This window comes from Macrotis lagotis, chromosome X (genome assembly GCF_037893015.1).
Source record: "Macrotis lagotis isolate mMagLag1 chromosome X, bilby.v1.9.chrom.fasta, whole genome shotgun sequence".
NCBI classification, from domain to species: domain Eukaryota; kingdom Metazoa; phylum Chordata; class Mammalia; order Peramelemorphia; family Peramelidae; genus Macrotis; species Macrotis lagotis.
In genome coordinates this window covers 353,995,016-354,014,427 of record NC_133666.1, presented here as the reverse complement: position 1 = coordinate 354,014,427, position 19,412 = coordinate 353,995,016, and the positions used below count along the sequence as shown (strand labels likewise).

At 34.1% G+C, this 19,412-nt stretch overlaps 1 protein-coding gene across 1 annotated transcript in view; it reads right to left on the bottom strand.

Moving 5' to 3' along the window:
* The window catches only part of FBXL7 (F-box and leucine rich repeat protein 7), a 555,926-nt gene extending 542,733 nt beyond the window's left edge, over positions 1-13,193 (bottom strand). The window contains exon 1 of the mRNA XM_074200904.1: positions 12,564-13,193. Within this exon, the coding sequence (XP_074057005.1) occupies positions 12,564-12,600 (37 nt within the window). The 5' untranslated portion in view covers positions 12,601-13,193. The remainder of the gene's footprint in view (positions 1-12,563) is intronic.
* Positions 13,194-19,412: the final 6,219 nt, after the last annotated feature.

Genomic DNA, 19,412 nt, shown 5'->3' with positions numbered 1-19,412 from the left:
GAGAAACACCTTTAGAATTAGGGCTTCTTTGTATAGGCTGTTGTGGTAAGAGATTTCTCCTTAGTGCAGATTTTCAAGCAAAGGTTGGAAACCCTCTTCTCAATTACATTATGGAGATTTCTGTTCAGGAATGAGATGGACAAAACACCTTAAAAGTCCTTTCTGGTTCTGTGGTAATGGACTTTTGTGTATTTCAATCTATCATTTATGGAAGGATATGGTATTACACATATTGATCAAATATCTGACAATTATTAATAAATTAAGATAACAGTCACATATGAACTTTTTGTTTCATTTTGTGTTTTGTGAAAAACATCTTCTCATGGCAATTGTCAGGGTTAAAACTAGGATAAGCAATAATATTCTGCTTAAGGGGACAAATATGAGAGACATCTACAAACTATATATGCCTTTTACCCATCCTAGAAAACAATTAGAATAAATTTTCAGAATGTCTGTTGAGAGTGATAGATATTGCAGTGGAAAGAGAACTAGAACTGAAGAGAGGAAGAGTTGAGTTCAGAAATTTATTGGTTGTGGGATCCTGGGCAAGTCACTTAACCCCTATTTATCTTTAATCCTCTTTTGCAAATGGGAAGAATAATAGTAGTACCTACCTCTAAGAGTGATTGTGAGGATCATATGAGACAATATTTGTAAAGTACTTAGAAGCATAGTAGGGACAATATAAATGTTATCTATTTATATTATGCTGTCTTTGCTTCTCTAGCTTCTGGATTTTTGGTACTTTGGTAATCAGAAATTAAAAATATCAAAAATTATTGATAAAATTATTATACAATGGCTATCAATTTTTGATGAAGGTATGCATATTAGCTTCTGTATATACTTGTTACCCAACAGTCAATTGGGTTAATGGCTTTTGTTGCTTTTGACATTTAATAAGGCTCTGTGAATCTCAGTTCTTTAATGGTCTGTGATTTCATGCATCATTATGACTCATTTAAGCAATGGAAAGAGTAGGATTGCAGAGGCCTGAATTGAAATTCAGGTCTGTTACTTACTGTGTGATCTTGGGAAAGTCAATTCATTTCATTGAGCCTTGTTTTCCTCAACTATAAGCCAGATGGTTTTTCTTCCACTCTCAGATTTTATAATTCCCTTCTTTTCCCCTTAATTACTTCCCCCCCCCACCTATTTCATTTTTTTTATAACTCTCCTTATGACTGTGGGTATTTTCCAAGTTCGCTACATAATTTTCTATTAGCTTCTTCCATCCCTGGAAACTTAAGTAGGACAAATAAATTTCAGGTTCTGTACCAATTGCTTTGTCCATATCACCACATCAGGAGCTAGTTGGTGGTTGAAGGATCACTCCTAGACAATAATACATATGGGAGTAGAAGAAATGGTTAGGGTTTTTCAATATAGGGGTGAAAGGGGGGGACAATTATTTGAATACTTTTGTTCACTTCAAACCTTTTGTTCAACTCAAACCTGGAGCCAAATTAAATACTTACTGCAATGTTGTGATTAATTTTCTTAAAAGGGTGGAATTGATTGTATGTAATTTTATTCCAACCTACCCAAACAAGCTTGACCATCTACAAATCAAGTATCAAGGATAAGAGAAATTACTGCAGTTTTTTTGGAGATTTTGCTTCATTTTCCACTGCTACATCTGCTAAAAAAATGCAGTAAAGGAATTTACCACAGAAAGGGTAGCAAACAAAAAAAAAGTTATAATAACATTTCTACACATTGCTCAAGTCTTCTAAAGTTACAATTATGAGTTCATGCAGTGTTAACAACTGGTTTTCATTTTGTTCCACTTTATGAATTTAAATAGGAATTGATAGAATGAGTACATCTAATACTCAGTCTAAATCAGGGCCATCTTTCCAGAATATACTATGTTTCTACTTGAAGGTTATATTTAATTGCTGATATTTATATAGTGGTTCAAGAGTTTCAGAGGACTTTAACAAATGTTATCCATTTTGATGAGGTATAAAATAGAGATCATGTTTAATTACAGAAGAAAAAAACTGCAGTCATTTAATTATTCAATATGTCACATTTAGTCAGAATCTTGAATTTTTGAGGCTATTGAGTCTAACCCCCTCATTTACAAGTTAAAGAAACTGAGGCAACGAGACTTACTCCACTGTCACTGATTGCAATCTCCCTCTAATTTAGTAATTTATTTTTGATGGTTGCTGTGGTTGAAATAAATTGTCATTCTCCATATAAATGTGGTCAAATGCCTCCAATGGAAACAAATACAACATCAAGGTCAGCTACCATACTGATGCTAAATTCTTCAACTTCAAAAGCCTCAAAGCAAAACTAAAGTGGAGGGAGAGTTGGTTCATGAATTTTTGTTTGCCCTCAATGCAGCTACTGAATCTGAGATGCAACAAAACACTTATCAATTTTCTGGGTTTGGGCTAATTTTGATCTAACAATTAGCACCAAGAAAACAGAGGTTTTCCATCAGCAGCACCCACTATCCATATAAGGAACTGTTACTAATAGCAAATGGAGAAATTTTGAATACTGTGAAGAAGTTTCCCTACCTTGGCAATATATTTTCCAGAGATGTACACATTGATAATGAGGTTGACACACACATTGCCAGAACTAGTTCACTTTTGGGGAATCTCCAAGGGAAAGTATGGGAGAAAAGAGGTATTAGACTGAATACCAAACTGAAGGTCTACAGTCATTGTATTGACATCATTGTTGTATGCCTTGAAACCTGGACTGTCTACCAATGCCATACCAGGAAACTAAATTGCTTTCATCTGAATTGTCTTATGAAGATTCTGAAGATTCCCTGGCAGGATAAATACAAGACACAGAAGTCCTTTCTTATTAAGCACTCACTTGCTAGTCAGAAAAAGCAATATAAGGATAGTTTCCAGGTCTCTCTTAAGATCTCTGAAATTGAATGATATGGAAGACAATGGCCCAGGACTGCCCAGCATGGTGTGCCCTCATAAAAGAAGGTGCTGCAGTCTATGAGCAAAGCAGAATTGAAGTAGCTCAAAAGAAACTTGAGATGCACAAATTTAGAGACTGTTCACATGGACTACTTGGGTCTGACCTGTGGTAGAGCATTCCAAACCTGTAGTGATCTGATCAATCAATGTTGGAAATGTTGCATCATGATTCTAACATAGTGATATCATTTTGGTCCTCTTCGAGAATGAAGGACAACAATCACCAACTGCCTAGATGTCTTTCAGCAAGAATTGAGAGAGGCACATACTGACCCTTAATAAGTTATATAAAATACTTCAGCCAGAACACAAAACAGCTACCTTCCTTCCCACTCAAGTAGCTGAGGGCATATTTCCTTTCAAGTGGAAAAAAGAAAATAGATTTAATATATTTTATACTTAAAATGAATATTTTATGTAGATTTAATATCTCTGGATGATCTGATTAACTTAGATTGTGAGAATGTTTTATTTGAATAGTTTCCAATAAATATATTGCTGAAACCTAGGAATTTATTTGTATAGCAGCAACTTATGCTTGCATGAAGAACCATGGTATCTATTTTAGAGCTGTTGGGAGAGTAGATTAAAATTGACCAAAGTGAGTTGGCAAAGTCACCATATAAATATTAATCAAACATGACAATATACTTTTATAAATAAGCAAGATCTCATTTTTCCATAAATCAAAAGCCATGATAGTAGAGAGCTTGCATACTGAGCACCTGAATCTTCTGTTTAGTAGATGCTTTCTTTCAATTGAGATTCTCTGCCATTCAGTTTTTGATTGTCACCCATTATTTTACTGGTATAGCACTAAGCTCTGAGTAATAACTGAATCTTTTTTCCAAAGTCTCTAACAAAATTAGCCAAACTAGTTGCTTAAATTTCATTTTTATTTTTATCATGAATTCTCCCTTTTAACTCTAAATCACAGCATATAAATAATAATAATAATATTAGTTAAATAATAGCATCTAAATAATAATAATAATAATAATAATAAATGACACCTAAATAATAGGATTATTTTCTAAAGAGAAATGCAACTAAGCATGTAGAATGACACCTTTGCAACCAAGGGACAAAATTAGTGCACAGAAGAAAAATAACTGAGTAACAGTGTAGAATAGAAAACTTAAACCATGCAATGCGCAGAAAAAAAATCCCATAAATTAGAATCTGTTCAGGTCAGTCCTATTTTTAATAAATATGATATATTTTATGATCACCAAATGTTAATAATACTTTCAAAATTGATTTAAAAGTTGAAACCAATAAGCTATTTCATTTTTATAAAGAATCTATGTAATCTAATTCATCATAGTTTAGAAGAAAGAATGATGGATTTAGAGTCATAGATCCTATCCATTTTCCTCTAAATAAAAACAAAAATAAAAGGAAATTTTATTTCTAAGGATGCTAATAAAATAATAGGATCATAGATTTTAGGTAGAAGAGTCCTTCAAAGTGTTCTAGTATAATCTTTTCACTTTCCAGATAAAGAGACTGAGGATCAGAGATGGTAACTGATTGGTTCAAGATAAAATTTCTTTCATGAAAGTTATCTCCATCTTACCTTTCACTTAATTGGTTTCTTGTGCTTCTGCTTTTAATTCATTGAAAGACCTTTCTCTTTTAAAATGTGATTACAGTGTTAAAGTTCTGGCCAGCATAAATGAGACAAAAAGGTTCTCTAGCTTCATAATGATTTACAAATGTGGTTAGCATTATTGTAACTTGTAAATTAAAAAAAAACAAACAAACTTCTATAGCTAAAAAGGGAAAGGTCTGACTTAACCATTCCAGTGTTTCTTAGAGGGGAATGGATGACCTTATGATGCTGACTACTGTAGTGTATGAAATAATTAGTGTTGTTATTTAATGCTAATACAAAGTATGTTTTTAATATATAAAAGTTTTTCAGATAAATCTGTTTGAGGAGAAGGTCAGAGAATTAGAGAGAGAGAGAGAGAGAGAGAGAGAGAGAGAGAGAGAGAGAGAGAGAGTCACACAGAGACAGAGAAAAAATGATATTGAGGCATAGAGAGAGACAGAGTTCTAAGAGACAGAAATGAAGAGAGAGAGGAGTCATTCTATTCATTGTGAGCATTTTTATCAATTAATATTAACTCAAGTGACTTAACTTATACATATACACACAGGTACACAGTTATGCTAGACAATAAAGTTCCCATGCCTTACATAACCAGTGAAGAACATAGAGTAAATAGGAAAAAGAATTTAAATTTAAATATGACATAAGGGAAAATTCCACTTGCAGTTAGCACAAAATATAATGAGTTGACATAGGAAGTAATAGATCAGCCCTTTCCTGAGGTCTTGAAACAAAGTCTGGATGACCATTTATGGGATTTGTTGTAGAGAGATTCAAATATGGATTTGACAAGATAGGATAAAAGATTCCTTCCAACCCTGTTCACTTTAAGACAAAAGATAAAAACTAGATGTATATCATTTAAACATAGATACATTGTAATTATCCAAGTTCTATCAGAATAAAACTATTCATGAGAGGCAAAATGGTAAAGAAAAATATTTAAGTAATAATTGTATTGACCATGTGAGATAACTATCAAGTATATTTGTTTAACATATGTATTCAGTTTTGGAACCAGAAATATTTCCATTTATACTTCAAATAAATCTTACAGTCCAAAGTCTCTCAAAATGTAGTATCTGAGAAGATGTAGAAAGCATTACAAAATGTAAAATAATTAGTTTTTTTATACAAATTTTTAAAAAAACTTTATATAAACAAAACCAACATAGTCAAAATTAAAAGGAAAGCAGAAAACTAGGGAATAATTTGCAACAAGTATCTGTGATAAAGGTCTCATTTCTCAAATAAGTAGAGAATTGAGTCAAATTTATAAAACTACAAGTCTTTCCCTAACAGATAAACAGTCAAAGGATACGAACAGGCAGTTTTCAGACTAAGAAATTACAACTGTCCCCTAGTCATATGACAAAAGGCTCTAAATGACAACAGATCAGAGAAATGCAAATTAAAACAACTCTGAGGTACCTCCTCACACCTAGCAGATTGGATATGATAAAAAAAGATGTTGGAGAGGTTGTGGGAAAACTGGGACACAAGTTGTGAACTAATCCAGCCATTTGGAACTATTTGAAATGGAGTTATAAAACTGTATACTATTTGATTCAGCAGTATCAGTGTTAAGCCATATTCCAAAGATAAACAAAAAGAAAAAGGAAAAGGAGCTATTTGTAAAAAAAAATTTTTTTGCAGTAGCTCTTTTTATAATGTCTAAAAATTGGTATGCTTTATTGTAAATGGAATATTATTATGTTATAAGAAATGAAAAGCAAGATGATTTCAGAAAAACCTGAAAAAGATTTACATGAACTGATGCAAGGTAAAGTGAACTTTGTACATAGTGAAAACAATAAACTGTGAAAAACTTAAATATTCTCAGCAATACAAAGATCCAAGATAATCCTAAAGGACTAATGATGAGACATATTATCTGCCTCCAGAGGAAGAAAAACTGATATTGATTGAATACAGACTGAAATATGCCATTTTCACGTTCTTTTTCTTTTCTTTCATTTGAATATTATACAAAATGACTAATATGGAAATGTCTTATATAATTGACATGTATAACCTATATCTGTTTGATTACTATCTTGGGGGGAGAGAAGGTTTGAATCTGTAACTCAAAACTTTAAATAAAAAATGTTTAAAAAATGGAATGCCTTTCCCAAATTCTTTATATAGATTAATAGTACCATCATTCTCGTAGTCATGTAGACATAAAAATGTAGTCATCCTTGATTTTTTCACATATTCAAATCAGCTATCAAAGCTTGACAGATTTACTTTTAAATCTTTAATCAGTCTCCTTTTCATTTATACTAATTAATATCATCCTAGTTCAAGCCCATGTCAACATACCTGACCTGGATTATTTTCTTACATGAACTATCACAATGTCTTTTTAAATGCCTTTCTCTCTTCTTGTCTGTCCCCTCTCCAATCCATCCTTCAAAGGGCTTCTAAAATAACTAATGCATAGGTCTTAACTACCATAGCCAAAAAGATTCGAGGGTTTCATCTTAGTTTATGAAGCACAAATTTCTTATCCTAGCATTCAGCCTTGAGAAATCTAGGTCCAGACCTATAGCTTCATTTTATAACTGTCTTTCATCCACTCTGTAATTCAGCTAAGATGAATACCTGCTATTATCCAATTCATCCTACCCTTTCTTGCCTCCATAAATTTTTGCATGCTATCTCCAATGCCTGAAAAAGGAAACCCTCACCTCCACATATAAGTGTTTGAACACCCACATGTACAAATGCATCTTTTGAATTTCTTTTCATCTTTGAAGGATCATATAAGGTGTCCTATTCTCTCATGCAGGTTGTTCTTTTACCCCTAGCTACAAGTGATCCTTTTCCTTTGTAAATGTCTTATGTCTATTAGATTTATTTCTCCTGTGAACTTACATTCCAACTTGTTATATAGTTTTCTATGTTAAGGCCTCTTCAGCTGAAACAATATAAGTACATTTCATGTCCAATACATAGTATAATTCCTTGTATACTCTTAAAGTATTTAAATGTTTGTTGAATTAAATTGAATTCTTGATACTGGTATAAAATGGTTGAATTCTTTTATGAATATAAGATGATGGATTAAGTCAGTGTGATTTAGAAAAGTTACATCTTTTCTCCAATTAGCAATTTCATCTGCCAAGTGATGAGACTGGACTAAGATACCTTTAAGATCTCTTCATCTCTGAAATCCTATGGTTCAGGGATTCTACATATTTATTAGAGGTAGGATGTTTTGTTTGAATTGATCTCTTAGTCATCACAAGGGCATTGTGTTCATTCATAATCTCTCTCTCTCTCTCTCTCTCTCTCTCTCTCTCTCTCTTGGTTATTCCTTTATTACTTTATTCAACTGTAGCAATCTGTGATAACTTCATGGGGTAATGGTACAGTTTGTGACCTCGGAATGGAAATTCAAATTCAATCCATGACCCTTTCTTCCATTACACATCTATGCCTTCTATGAGTATCAATTCTATTTGCAATAAGCATTGTGAAAACTATATTCTTACTTGACTTACATTAGCAACAGAATCACAAAACCATTAGCAGGAAACTTACAAACTTCCAATTCTTTGAGAACTTAGTCATGATACTTCAAAGGCAGAGAAAGACTACAAAATTGATTTCCATTTGTGCTAATGCTAGTTTATGAGGCATAACTGTTAAAGATCAATAGTCTTGATGGTTTCCCCCTAAATAGTATTTTATTCCTTCATCTACCTGAAGGCACATAGATGTATTCTGGTCACCTTCACATCTCCTCCTAAATAGGGACAAAAGTAGGGGAAAGACCTTAAGGGAATTTAAAGAGACATAATGGTTAAATGAATATATTCTTTGAAGGGTCTGAAAGGTTAAGTGAACTAAAGAAAAAAGGAAATAATCATGAATATTCTCAACATATCATGAAGAATCTAGTTCCAAAGGAAAAAAAATCAGATGTTTCAAGATTTGCAAAGATATTGGGGCAGCTAGGTGGTGCAGTTGATAGAGCACTGGCTTTGGAGTTAGAGGGATATGAGTTCAAATCCAGTTTCAAAAACTATATACTTACTGGCTGTGGGACCCTGGGCAAGTCATTTAACCCCAACTGCCTCACCAAAAATTAGAGAGAGAGAGAGAAACAAGGTTAACAAACATATACATACATATCTGTGTGTATCTATAAATGCTCTCTCTCTCTCTTTCTCTCTCTCTCTCTCTCTATATATATATATACACACACACACACAAATATATATATATACACACACACACAAATATATATACACACAAATATATATATATATATATATATATATATATATATATATATATACATATATATGTTTGAACTTTACAATAACCCTGTGAGGTAGGTTCTATGATTGTTAAAATTTACAAATAAAATACTAAGGCAGAGAGAGTGATTTGACCTGGCCTTCTTCCCTAAAGAAGAATAGTATACTTCTGAGACAAAATGTAAACTCATGTCTCCTGCCTCCTCCCCTTGTACTATATCAATGAGGTATATGATGAGTATCTATAGGGGAAAATGGGTGGGGGAAACCCTGGGTAGAGAGAAGCAGAGGGGAATAATCAGAGGTGGGAATCAATGATAGCAAAGGCAGTTTTGTGTTTGGTAATATTTGAATTTAGCACTTCCTCTCCTAGCGAATAATCCGTTATATATGAATTGTAGTATATAGAGCTGAAAAAATCAGTAGTATATACCAGATTATTTTTCATTTCTGTTCTAGAACTACTAAATAATTGAACCCTGCTCCAAGGTTTGGACAGTTCCAGTGTATCAACCTTTATCAATGACCTGACCTAAAGAATCCAATGTTCTGTTCTTGATAGGATTGTCAGATCTCTCTCAGTTAATATGAACCAGGAAGAAAAAAAAAAGAGTATTTTTTTTTTCTTCTATACCTTTGATTTCATTGGTCCAAGGAGTTCCTGGCAAGGAATTTATTCTACCACTAGAGATCAGTACCTACTCTGCAATTTAAACTCATTATCTTTTAAAAAGTTGAGTGACTTACCCAGGGTCACACAGGTAGAATATAGTAGAGGAGGACTTGAACTCAGAACTTATTTGACTTACTACAGCTTAGTAATGTGCTATGGGAGAATAAAAATAATGAATGGGCTTTGTTTCACATCACTCAAAAAATGCAAAAAGGAAGGGGGGAAGAATCATAATTTACTTTTTTGGAGACCATGTGTTGTAACCAATTTTAAATTCTGTCATTATTCATATCTTTGGACTCATAACAGATAAAGATCATGAATTTTTTTAAGAGAACTTGGAGGTTATATAGGGATTCTAGTCTAATCCATTTATTTTAGAGATGAGGAAATTGAGATTCAAAGATGAAAAGTGACTTGCATAAAGTAATATAGCTGGTAGTTAACACATAGGTAGGAAGACAAAACCCAGCACTAAAGCATGTAGCTGGTATTTTAAAAAGCATTGCAGGCTTGTGTTTTTGTTTGTTTGTTTGTTTTGTTTATTTTTTTTAAATCATTGACCAGTCAGGACTAAAATAGAGATCTCCTACCTTATGGTTCTGGGTTCTTTTCACCATACCATACTGTCTCCCAATATATAATTTTCTATAGTATGAAACTTTGAAAAAACATTTAAAAAGAAATGGAAAAGAGCATAATTTTGCTACTTAAAAGTCTGAACACTTAAAGGATTTTTTTTGGGTGGGGAGAGATGTAGGTTTCACTTGCAGTTAACATATTAATGTAATTTAGCATAATATTTTTTAAAATTAAACAGCATATTGTATAACTCTATAGAGAAAAACCACAATACATGCTTGCAAAAGAGGATAATTATTATTCCTATTTCCCTATCTCTTTAATCATAGTCTATCAACATGATCTCTGTGAAAAAGGAAGGAGCTAATAAAACTGAACACAATGTATTCCTATAGCCAAAAACCAGAGTTGTCTCTCGAAGTTCCCATTGGTTCTCTTTAAGAAGCTGAGCACAAAAAGGGTTTTTGCCTATAAAATCTACACAATGTATCTAAATCTGATCCCAGTAAAATTTCACTTTAGCTGAAGTGAAAATGCAGAGGTAGCATTTACGAATAACAGCTGGAGAACATTAGTTCCCTGTCTCTCCTTTTTTTTTTTACTCTCCCTAGGGTTGAAAATTCTGCTGTTCAGACAGGAAGCAGTCATATACCACACACTGTATGATAGGAGAATTCTGGGATACAAGAACAAGTTGCAGAGGATGGGGAGGAGTGGATAGGAGTCTCAGTAAAGAAAGTGCAACTTAATCACTCTAACTCCCCTACCCCCCTTTTCACTCAGTACACCTCACTGATGGTATTCAAATACAGTCCATATATTGTGTGTCTTCTCTCCCAAACTTTATTTCTGAAAAATTTTTAAATTTATTAATGGCAAGAAAATGCTTGATCCTTTATTTCTTTACAATGTTTTAAAATATATATATATGTATATATATATACATATATATATATATATTTATGATATTACAGGGCATAGCCAGCATTTGCCAAGGCTTATTTGCTAACCTCCCCCAATCCTTTGCTCTCTAAAAAGTCAATTTTGAACTTCCCTTAAAAATAGTCTCAAGTGACCCTCCAAGGGGGAAAGAAAGCCAGCTCTGACCAAATAACATTTTTATGTGGAAAAAAAAAACAAAAGAAAAAAGTTTTTTTAAAATAAATATGAGAAAACTTGAAGTTCTGTAGATATTTAGAAAATACTTTAATCTTACTTGTTTGTTGAGAAGCAAAGATCTGCTGCTGGTTTACACACACACACACACACACACACACACACACACACACAGACCCTCAAACATACAAACTCTACAATGCAAGAGGACAGGATAGGCATTTATCCAATAACATGATCCTGGTTACAAGCTTCAGGACGCCTACAAGTTTGTGTGCACTCAGTCTCAGTTTGTAATAGGCTCTCCTTCAAGAAGGGAGTGGGGGGGGGGCGTGATGTGAAACTGCCCTGTTTTGCCTGGCCAAGTTTACCAGAAGCAAACCTAAGAGGCCTTTTGAAAGTTTGTAAACATACTCTGCAAACAAAACGAGGAGGGGATGCTTGCTGTTCAACTCTTACATGACCAATCATCATTTTTAAGGAAAAAGGAAAAAAACTACACAGATCCATCTTCCATTTAAGTAGAGGAGGAGTTTTAAGTTTATCCCGATTTGCAAGTTTCCACTTGACAGGCAATATTTCTATGCAATCTCCATCCTTCCATAACAGATGGTCCTTTGCCAGTCTGAAGTCCTGAGAGAGCAGACAAAACATTCACACATTCTTCCTTTCCCGGGACTGATGGTCATTTTTTAAAGTAATCAGGATACAGGGCAGTTAAAAGAGAATGGAAACAATGTCCTTTCAAAACTTCACTACTACAAAAAGAGTACAGTGGGCTGTTCCACACAGACTTAAGGAAGTTTTCACTAAGTTCTTAACAACAAACAAAAACCAGCATAATGTCAAGTTACAGAGCATCAATTGCTGCCTGGGCCAAGTTGGGCCAAACAGGAGATTGCCAGTGTTCAGAAATAGCGCAGAGATAAAACTTCATAAATTCTAATGACAATCCAGGAAGTGCCTTAAGGAAAACCCGCTGTGACAGCTGCAAAGGTATGAATCATAAAAGAAGGAAAGAATTCCTCTGGGAACTTAACTAATTGCTCCCCTTCTCCCCCTCCCGCCCCCAGTTTCCCCGGTTAAGGGGAAAGGTAACGTTCCCAAATCCTTTAAGCAGAGAGCCAAATCAAAAAGAAAAAGGGCTGAACTTTCCATCCTGAGAAGGGAAGGGGAGGAAAAGAAAAAAATCAGGGAGGGGGTGAAGAGAGAGAGAGAGAGAGAGAGAGAGAGAGAGAGAGAGAGAGAGAGAGAGAGAGAGAGAGAGAGAGAGAGAGAGGAGGCGGAGTGAGCTCAATTCCCGTACAGTTAGTAGATGGATTAATCTCACTCACCCTCACTGCCGTACTGTTTGCCATTGTTCGCTCCCATTCTGCAGGCTTCATACTCTCCTTCTCCCTATACACACCATGTCTAACCAGCCGAGACCGGGCTCTTAGACAACCAGGGCTTGAGGAAAGCGGGCGATGGAACCGTTCTATCCCGGACGATTACTTTGACATACTTCAGAACCCCTAGACGAGGACCATCTCCGGGAGGGCAATGCACTCCCCCTCCCCCCGCCCAGGTTCTCCAGAGGAGCTTGCTCTTTTGCTCCGACTCCTTGCTTTTTTCTCTCCTTTTTTTCAATTTTTTTGCAAGAAGGGCAACCCAAGGGGTCGCAGCTCCACTTAATAATCCACACGGCGGATCAGGCAGCAGTGCTAGGGCAATCCGAAGATGCAGCTTTCAGCATCCCAGGACCCAGGCAGGAGCGGGCATCCCCTCCGGGTCCCCATCCGCGCCCTCGGGCTCCAGAGGGCGAAGAGAGGAGCGGCTGGCCGGCTCCTGGGGTCCAAGCGCTCGCGATCCACTTCTTCCTAAGGGAAAGTGCCGCTGCAAGCCACTTGTTGCTGGTTCCCAGAGAGGAGACCCACGGCCCTACGCTGCTCTCCAGTGGCTCAGACTTTTGTTAGCACCAGGCGCCTCCTCTCTTTCTGTGTCAATCACCACGGGAGCCCGGCGAGGAGGGTGGCTGGAGGAGGGAGTCCAGCCTCAGAGGCAGCCTTTTAAAGGAGCCGCGCGCCTTTAGCTCCCTGCCTTGGCCAGAGGCTTGGGGGCGCTCAACTTGGAGCAAGCCCCCAAGGCTTTGACGCTTTGGGGAGAAGGGATATTCCAACTGATTTTACTTTATTATTATATTGTGGTCCTGACTACTTAGCTTTAAAAGAAACTTTTAGGTGAGCATTTGAAGTTTTATATTATATATATATATATATATATTTATAATATATGTATATATATTTATATTTATATAATGCGTACACTATTTCACCTGTGGATAGATCTCCAAGACAGTTATCTTTTGCATCGGTTCTCTTCCTTTCAGTGGACAGGACAGGCACTCTATGGAGCTTGTCTGTATGTTCTCCACCAATCTATAACGGATTTAGCTTTAGAACATGAAGGTACATTGGAAGAGAACTCCATCTGGTTCCTTGACTTTTCCAGGTGCGGCAACTGAGGTTCATAAAAATAAAATGGTGGAAAGATAAAATGGAAAATTCTGACTCTATACTTCAAGGACTGAGGTTTCAGAAATACCTTTGATTCTATTACAAGGCTTTTGGTAGTTTGCTTGTCCAATCTGAGCCTTAATTTCCTCATTAGTAAAATAAAGGAGTTGGTCAAGAAAAGTCTGAAGTTTCATTTAAATCTTGAGGTAACATTTTAATTACTTGAGGTAACAATTTAATTTAATTAGTGAATCAGTAGGACTCAACTCAGATCATCTGACTCTGGACTCAGCATTCTTTTTTTAAAAATGAAGAATCAATGGACAGAGAAGGACGATTCGGTGTTAGGTCTGTAGCTGGATGATTTGGGTGGGCTAAGGGTCTTCACTTCATGGTCTTACCTTATATACCCGATTCTTTCTGTTCTTCCAGAGATCAGAGGAGAGGGTGGGACTTTCCTAGAGATAACAACTTATTAAAAATATATTTCAATGTCGATCTTATTCAGTTTGTCAACACTTTACAACCTATCCTGAGAGTTTTCCTGTGGCTCTCCCATTTTTTAAGGACTGGACATTTAAAGAGTGAAAAAAAAATTGGAAGGTAGAAAGAATATAGGGAAAGTTAGGAGGGAGTCATATGAGAGCCAAGGAAGTTCTCCCCCACCCTTCTAAAGTATGTTTCCTGGCTCTGAACTTTCAATAGCTTCTTAGCCAGGAAATGCATTTGCTCCCTCCTTACTCAGATTTTTCCCCCCTTGAAGTTTGCATTAACCTTTGTTTAATGTATGACAACTGATATTTAAAATTAACAAGCAATGTCCAGAGCAATAAAACTGCTAGATTATTTCTAACATTAAAAAAAATCCATGATCATTGGAGTTAAATATTTTTTCCTTTTTTAAATTGATATTTTGAATTTCCAAATACATGTTATGAAAGTTTTTCAAAATTCATCCATATGCATATTTTTAAGTTAGAAAATTTCCTTCTATCCTTTGTTTCCACCTCCCTCCCCTCAACAGTGAACAGTGAACATGTGAACATTCAGGTTAACATTATATATATATATATATTATATATATATATATTATATATATATATAATATATATATATATATATACATTTTTGATAGAGATATTTACAGATTAATTATTTCAGGATGAGGAATTGGGGCTAAGGGAAAGAGATACAAAAAACATAATTTTTGCAAAGTGTTCATCATATTCTGAAGGGTTGGGTTTTTTTTTTTTTTTGGTTTGTTTGTTTTTCTTCCTCTGTTTGGGGATAGCATTGTCCACAGCTGGTCTAATACAGTTGTCCTAGCACTCTAAACTGCTGAGAAAAGCTGCTTCCATCAAGGTTGGTTGGATCCTGTCACAACTCCAGCAGCAATGCATCAATGTCCCAATCCTCCCACAATCTTTCCAACATTGATTATTTTCTCTTTTGTTCATCTTAGCCAAACTGATAGGTGTGAGGTGATACCTCATAGATGTTTTAATTTGTATTTCTCTAATCAATAATGATTTGGAGTATTTTTTCACATGATTATATATACAGAGCTTTAATTTCTTCACTTGAGAACTGATTATTCATATCCTTTGACCATTTATTAATTGGTGAATAATTTGTAACCTTTTGAATTTGATACAATTTTCTATATATTTTAGAAAACAGATCTTTATCAGAACTCTTAGTTGTGAAGATTGTTTTCCAATTTTCTGCTTTCCCTCTAATTTTGGCAGCACTGATTTATTAGTGCAAACCCTTTTTAATTTAATATAGTCAAATTATTCATTTTGCAGTTTATAATGTATTCTATTGATTGCTTGGTCATAAATTTGTTTCCTTTCCAAAGATCTTGGTCTATTATTTTATCTATGGTGTTGCCCTTTAAGTCTAAATCCTGTACCCATTTTGACTTCATTTTGGAATGGGGGTGTGGGTTTATAGAATAGATGTAGGTTTATGCCTGTTTTTTGCCATACTATTTTCCAGTTTCCCCAACAATTTTTGTCAAATAGTCCGTTCTTATCCAAGAAGTTGATGTCTTTGGGTTTGTCAAACAGTAGATTGCTGTAGTCATTTACTGCATTTTCTTTTGACCCTATCCTATCCATTACTCTATTTCTTAACTAGGACCAAGCAGTTTTGATGATCGACTCTTTATAATATAGTTTTAGATCCTGTAGAACTAGATTACTTTCTTTACATTTTTTATCAGTTCCCTTGATATTTTTGACCTTTTGTTGATGCAGATGATTTTTATTCTAGTTCAATAAAAACTTATTTAGGAGTTTGATTGGTATGGCACTGAATAAGTAATTTAATTTGGGTAGAACTGTCATTTTTATTATATTAGCTCAACCTAACCATGAGCAATTGACCATTTTCCTATTGTTTAGATCTGACTTTATTTGGTTGAGAAGTGTTTTATAATTGTGTTCATACAGTTTCTGGGTTTGTCTTGGGAGGCAGATTTTTAATGTTGTCTGCAGTTACTATGAATGGAATTATTTTTTCTATCTCTTGCTCTTGGGCTTTTTTGTTCATATATAGAAATGGTGATGATTTGTGTGGATTTATTTTATATCCTGTTACTTTGCTAAATTTGTAAATTGTTTCCAGTAGTTTTTTTAGATGATTTTTTTCAATTTCTCTAAGTATACCATCATATTATCTGTAAAGAGTGAAAGCTTAGGTCCTCATTACCAATTCCAATTTCTTCAATTTCTTTTTCTTCTCTTCTTGCTAAAGCTTGCATTTCTAATACTATATTGAATAGTAATGGTGATAATGAGCATCCTTGTTTCACCCCTGATTTTATTGGAAATGCTCTGAGTTTATTCCCGTTACTTATAATATTTGTTCATAAGTTTTAGATAGATACTATTTATTATTTTAAGGAAAACTACATTTATTCCTAAATTTTCTAGTGTTTTAATAGGAATGGATGTTGTATTTTATCAAAGGCTTTTCCAGCATGTATTGAAATAATCATATGATTTCTGTTGCTTTTAACTACTGATATGTTCAATTTTGTTGAGCATTTTTTTAATATTGAACCATCCTTGCCTACCTGATGTAAATCCCACCTGATCATGGTATATTATCCTAACAATAAATTGATATATAGTCTCATTGCTAAAATTCTATTTAAGATTTTTGCATCCAAATTCATTAGGGAGATAGGTGTATAATTTGCTTTGTCTGTTTTGGTTCTTCCTGGTTTACCATGGAACCACGTTTGTGTCATAAAAGGAACTTTGCAGAACTCCTTCTTTTCCTATTTTTATAAAATAATTTATGTACAATAGGAATTAATTATTCCTTAAATGTTTGGTAGAATTCACTTGTTAATTCATCTGGACCTGGAGGCTTTTTCTTAGGGCGTAGGATTCAAATGTTAAATGAATCTGAAAAGTTTAGAGAGTTAAAATACCTGCTTGTTGATTCAAGATTGTGTATTTAAAATGTATGAAACAAACCCAGGATAGATTTCTTATTTTAGGGTGATCCTTACTTTGGGAAGCCCATGGTAAATATATTCATTTAAAGTTTCAGACAATTCAAGTGAAGGTAGTTACATGGATTCCAGTGAAGATTCTAAAATAGCAAAAGAAGAATGATGCTTTAACAGGTCTTACAATACTTATTTTTAATGTTGGATAAAAGTATGTGATGTTTACTTTATCACTTAGGAAATTTTGCATTTAAATGACACATATTTATACATATGGCCTCAATTCTAAAGCTAGGATACCATGATACATTTTTTCCTTTCATTCAAATAATATTTATATTGCATTTTAAGTGATCCTATATTACTTTTTATTCCAGTACTTATAATAATTAATTTTTGATCAAAAACATTTATTAGCAATTGCCAAATTCCTGGCACTGTGATAAATACTAACATGGGTAAAAGCAGTTATTGGCCTTAAAGTTTCCATTGCATATTTTATGAGAAAAACAACTAGACTAGCATAGCTTAATTGAAGCATGTAGAACAAAGTATAAGACTGAAAAGACTGGAAGGGGCCAAGTTACAAACTGTTTTCAATGCCAAACAGAAGATTATGTATTTGATACTGGAGATTATAGGAAGCCACCAGATTTTATTGAGGGTAAGGGCACAGTCAGGTGATCAGATTTCTTCTTTAAGAGAATCTCTTTGGCAGCCAAATGGAAGATGGATTTGCACTGGGAAGAGATTGGTTAGAAATCCATTAAAGAGTAGAGATAAGAGGTAATGAGAGTGGTTCTATAATTATTATAATTTATTTACCCATATTTTCTAAGAACAGATCCTAGTTTGTAAGCCTCTGAGGTTCATCAATATTCTTTTTATATTTTTATCACCTTCAGTTCAAAATACAGTTATTCACTCATAGTAAATGCTAGATTAGATTCTTGTGAGGGGAAAAGGTGGTTCCTTACTAGGGAAAGTCTTTCTAGAAAAAAATGGCAATTGAGTTGTTCTTCAAAGATGGGAAGAAATTCAATAGGTCAAGAGAGGGAAATTTTGAGCACTGAGCTATATTAGCTAAATGAATAAGTCTTCTTACTAAGTCCCAAATGTTCCATCCAAACAGCTATCAACAAGTACATTTTTTTTTTTTGTATTTAACCATTGTACTCTTCCAATTCATTTTCTCATGGAATATAAACAACCAAAATAACCAGAAAAGATAGCCCATTAAATAGCCAATAAAATACAAATAAGCAATGCTGGAGAATAAAGGGCAGCCTGTAATTAGTCAGATAGCCTAAAATGTCTTAAAATTATGCCACATATTTTTAAATAAATTATTTTACACCCCTAGAAATATTTCCATTTATCTTAAAAAATTACAAAAATTGTGACCTATATATTTCTCCTTTTTCTTAAACAAATTTAGCATCCTTCCAATTCCATCCCCCAACAAAACCATTACACACTTAAAACGGTCCTGTTTGCAAGTAATTCATTGAAACATTGAATGCCATAATAAGAAGTAACATCCGATGTTTATTTTATCTCTATCACATTCTTGAAAAAAAAATTCCTACTACAACATCTGCAACCAGTTGTCATCCAGTCCTTGGGGAACCTCCTCATTTTGTCTAAGGGCATTTAATCTACTTTTGGTAGTTTCAGTTGCTAGAATGTTTTGCCTTACATTAAATTTAAATTAATGTATTTGCACTTTCCAGTTTTAATTCACATTTCTGCTCTCTGGGTCAATCAATACTGCTTATATGAAGGGAAAAATGATACTTCAAATCAGTTGAAATACTAGAACTCTTTGAAATATGACTAGATGAAATTTAAAGTGAAGGCACTTGAAGTTTTCATAAGCAAAGTTTTGTTTTGTTTTAAAGAGAATAAATCCCTTATAAGATTCTTATTGAGATACTAAGATTTCTAGAACTTGATTTTGATTAGCTAGAAAGTCTGAGAAATAAAGAACAAGCTCATATTTTGATAAAGGGTTGTATAATCCTACTTATCTGCAAACCAGTTTTTATATATCAATATAAAATTCCTTTAAAATTGTATTTATAAGTTGCATTGATCAGTCACAGAAGTCAGTGAAAGGTAGTATTCATAATGAATAAAGAGTTGGTATCAGGAGTAAAGAAGACTTGGATTCAGGTTCTGCTGCCAATAGATCCTGACAAGTCATTAGTGTCTAAAACACT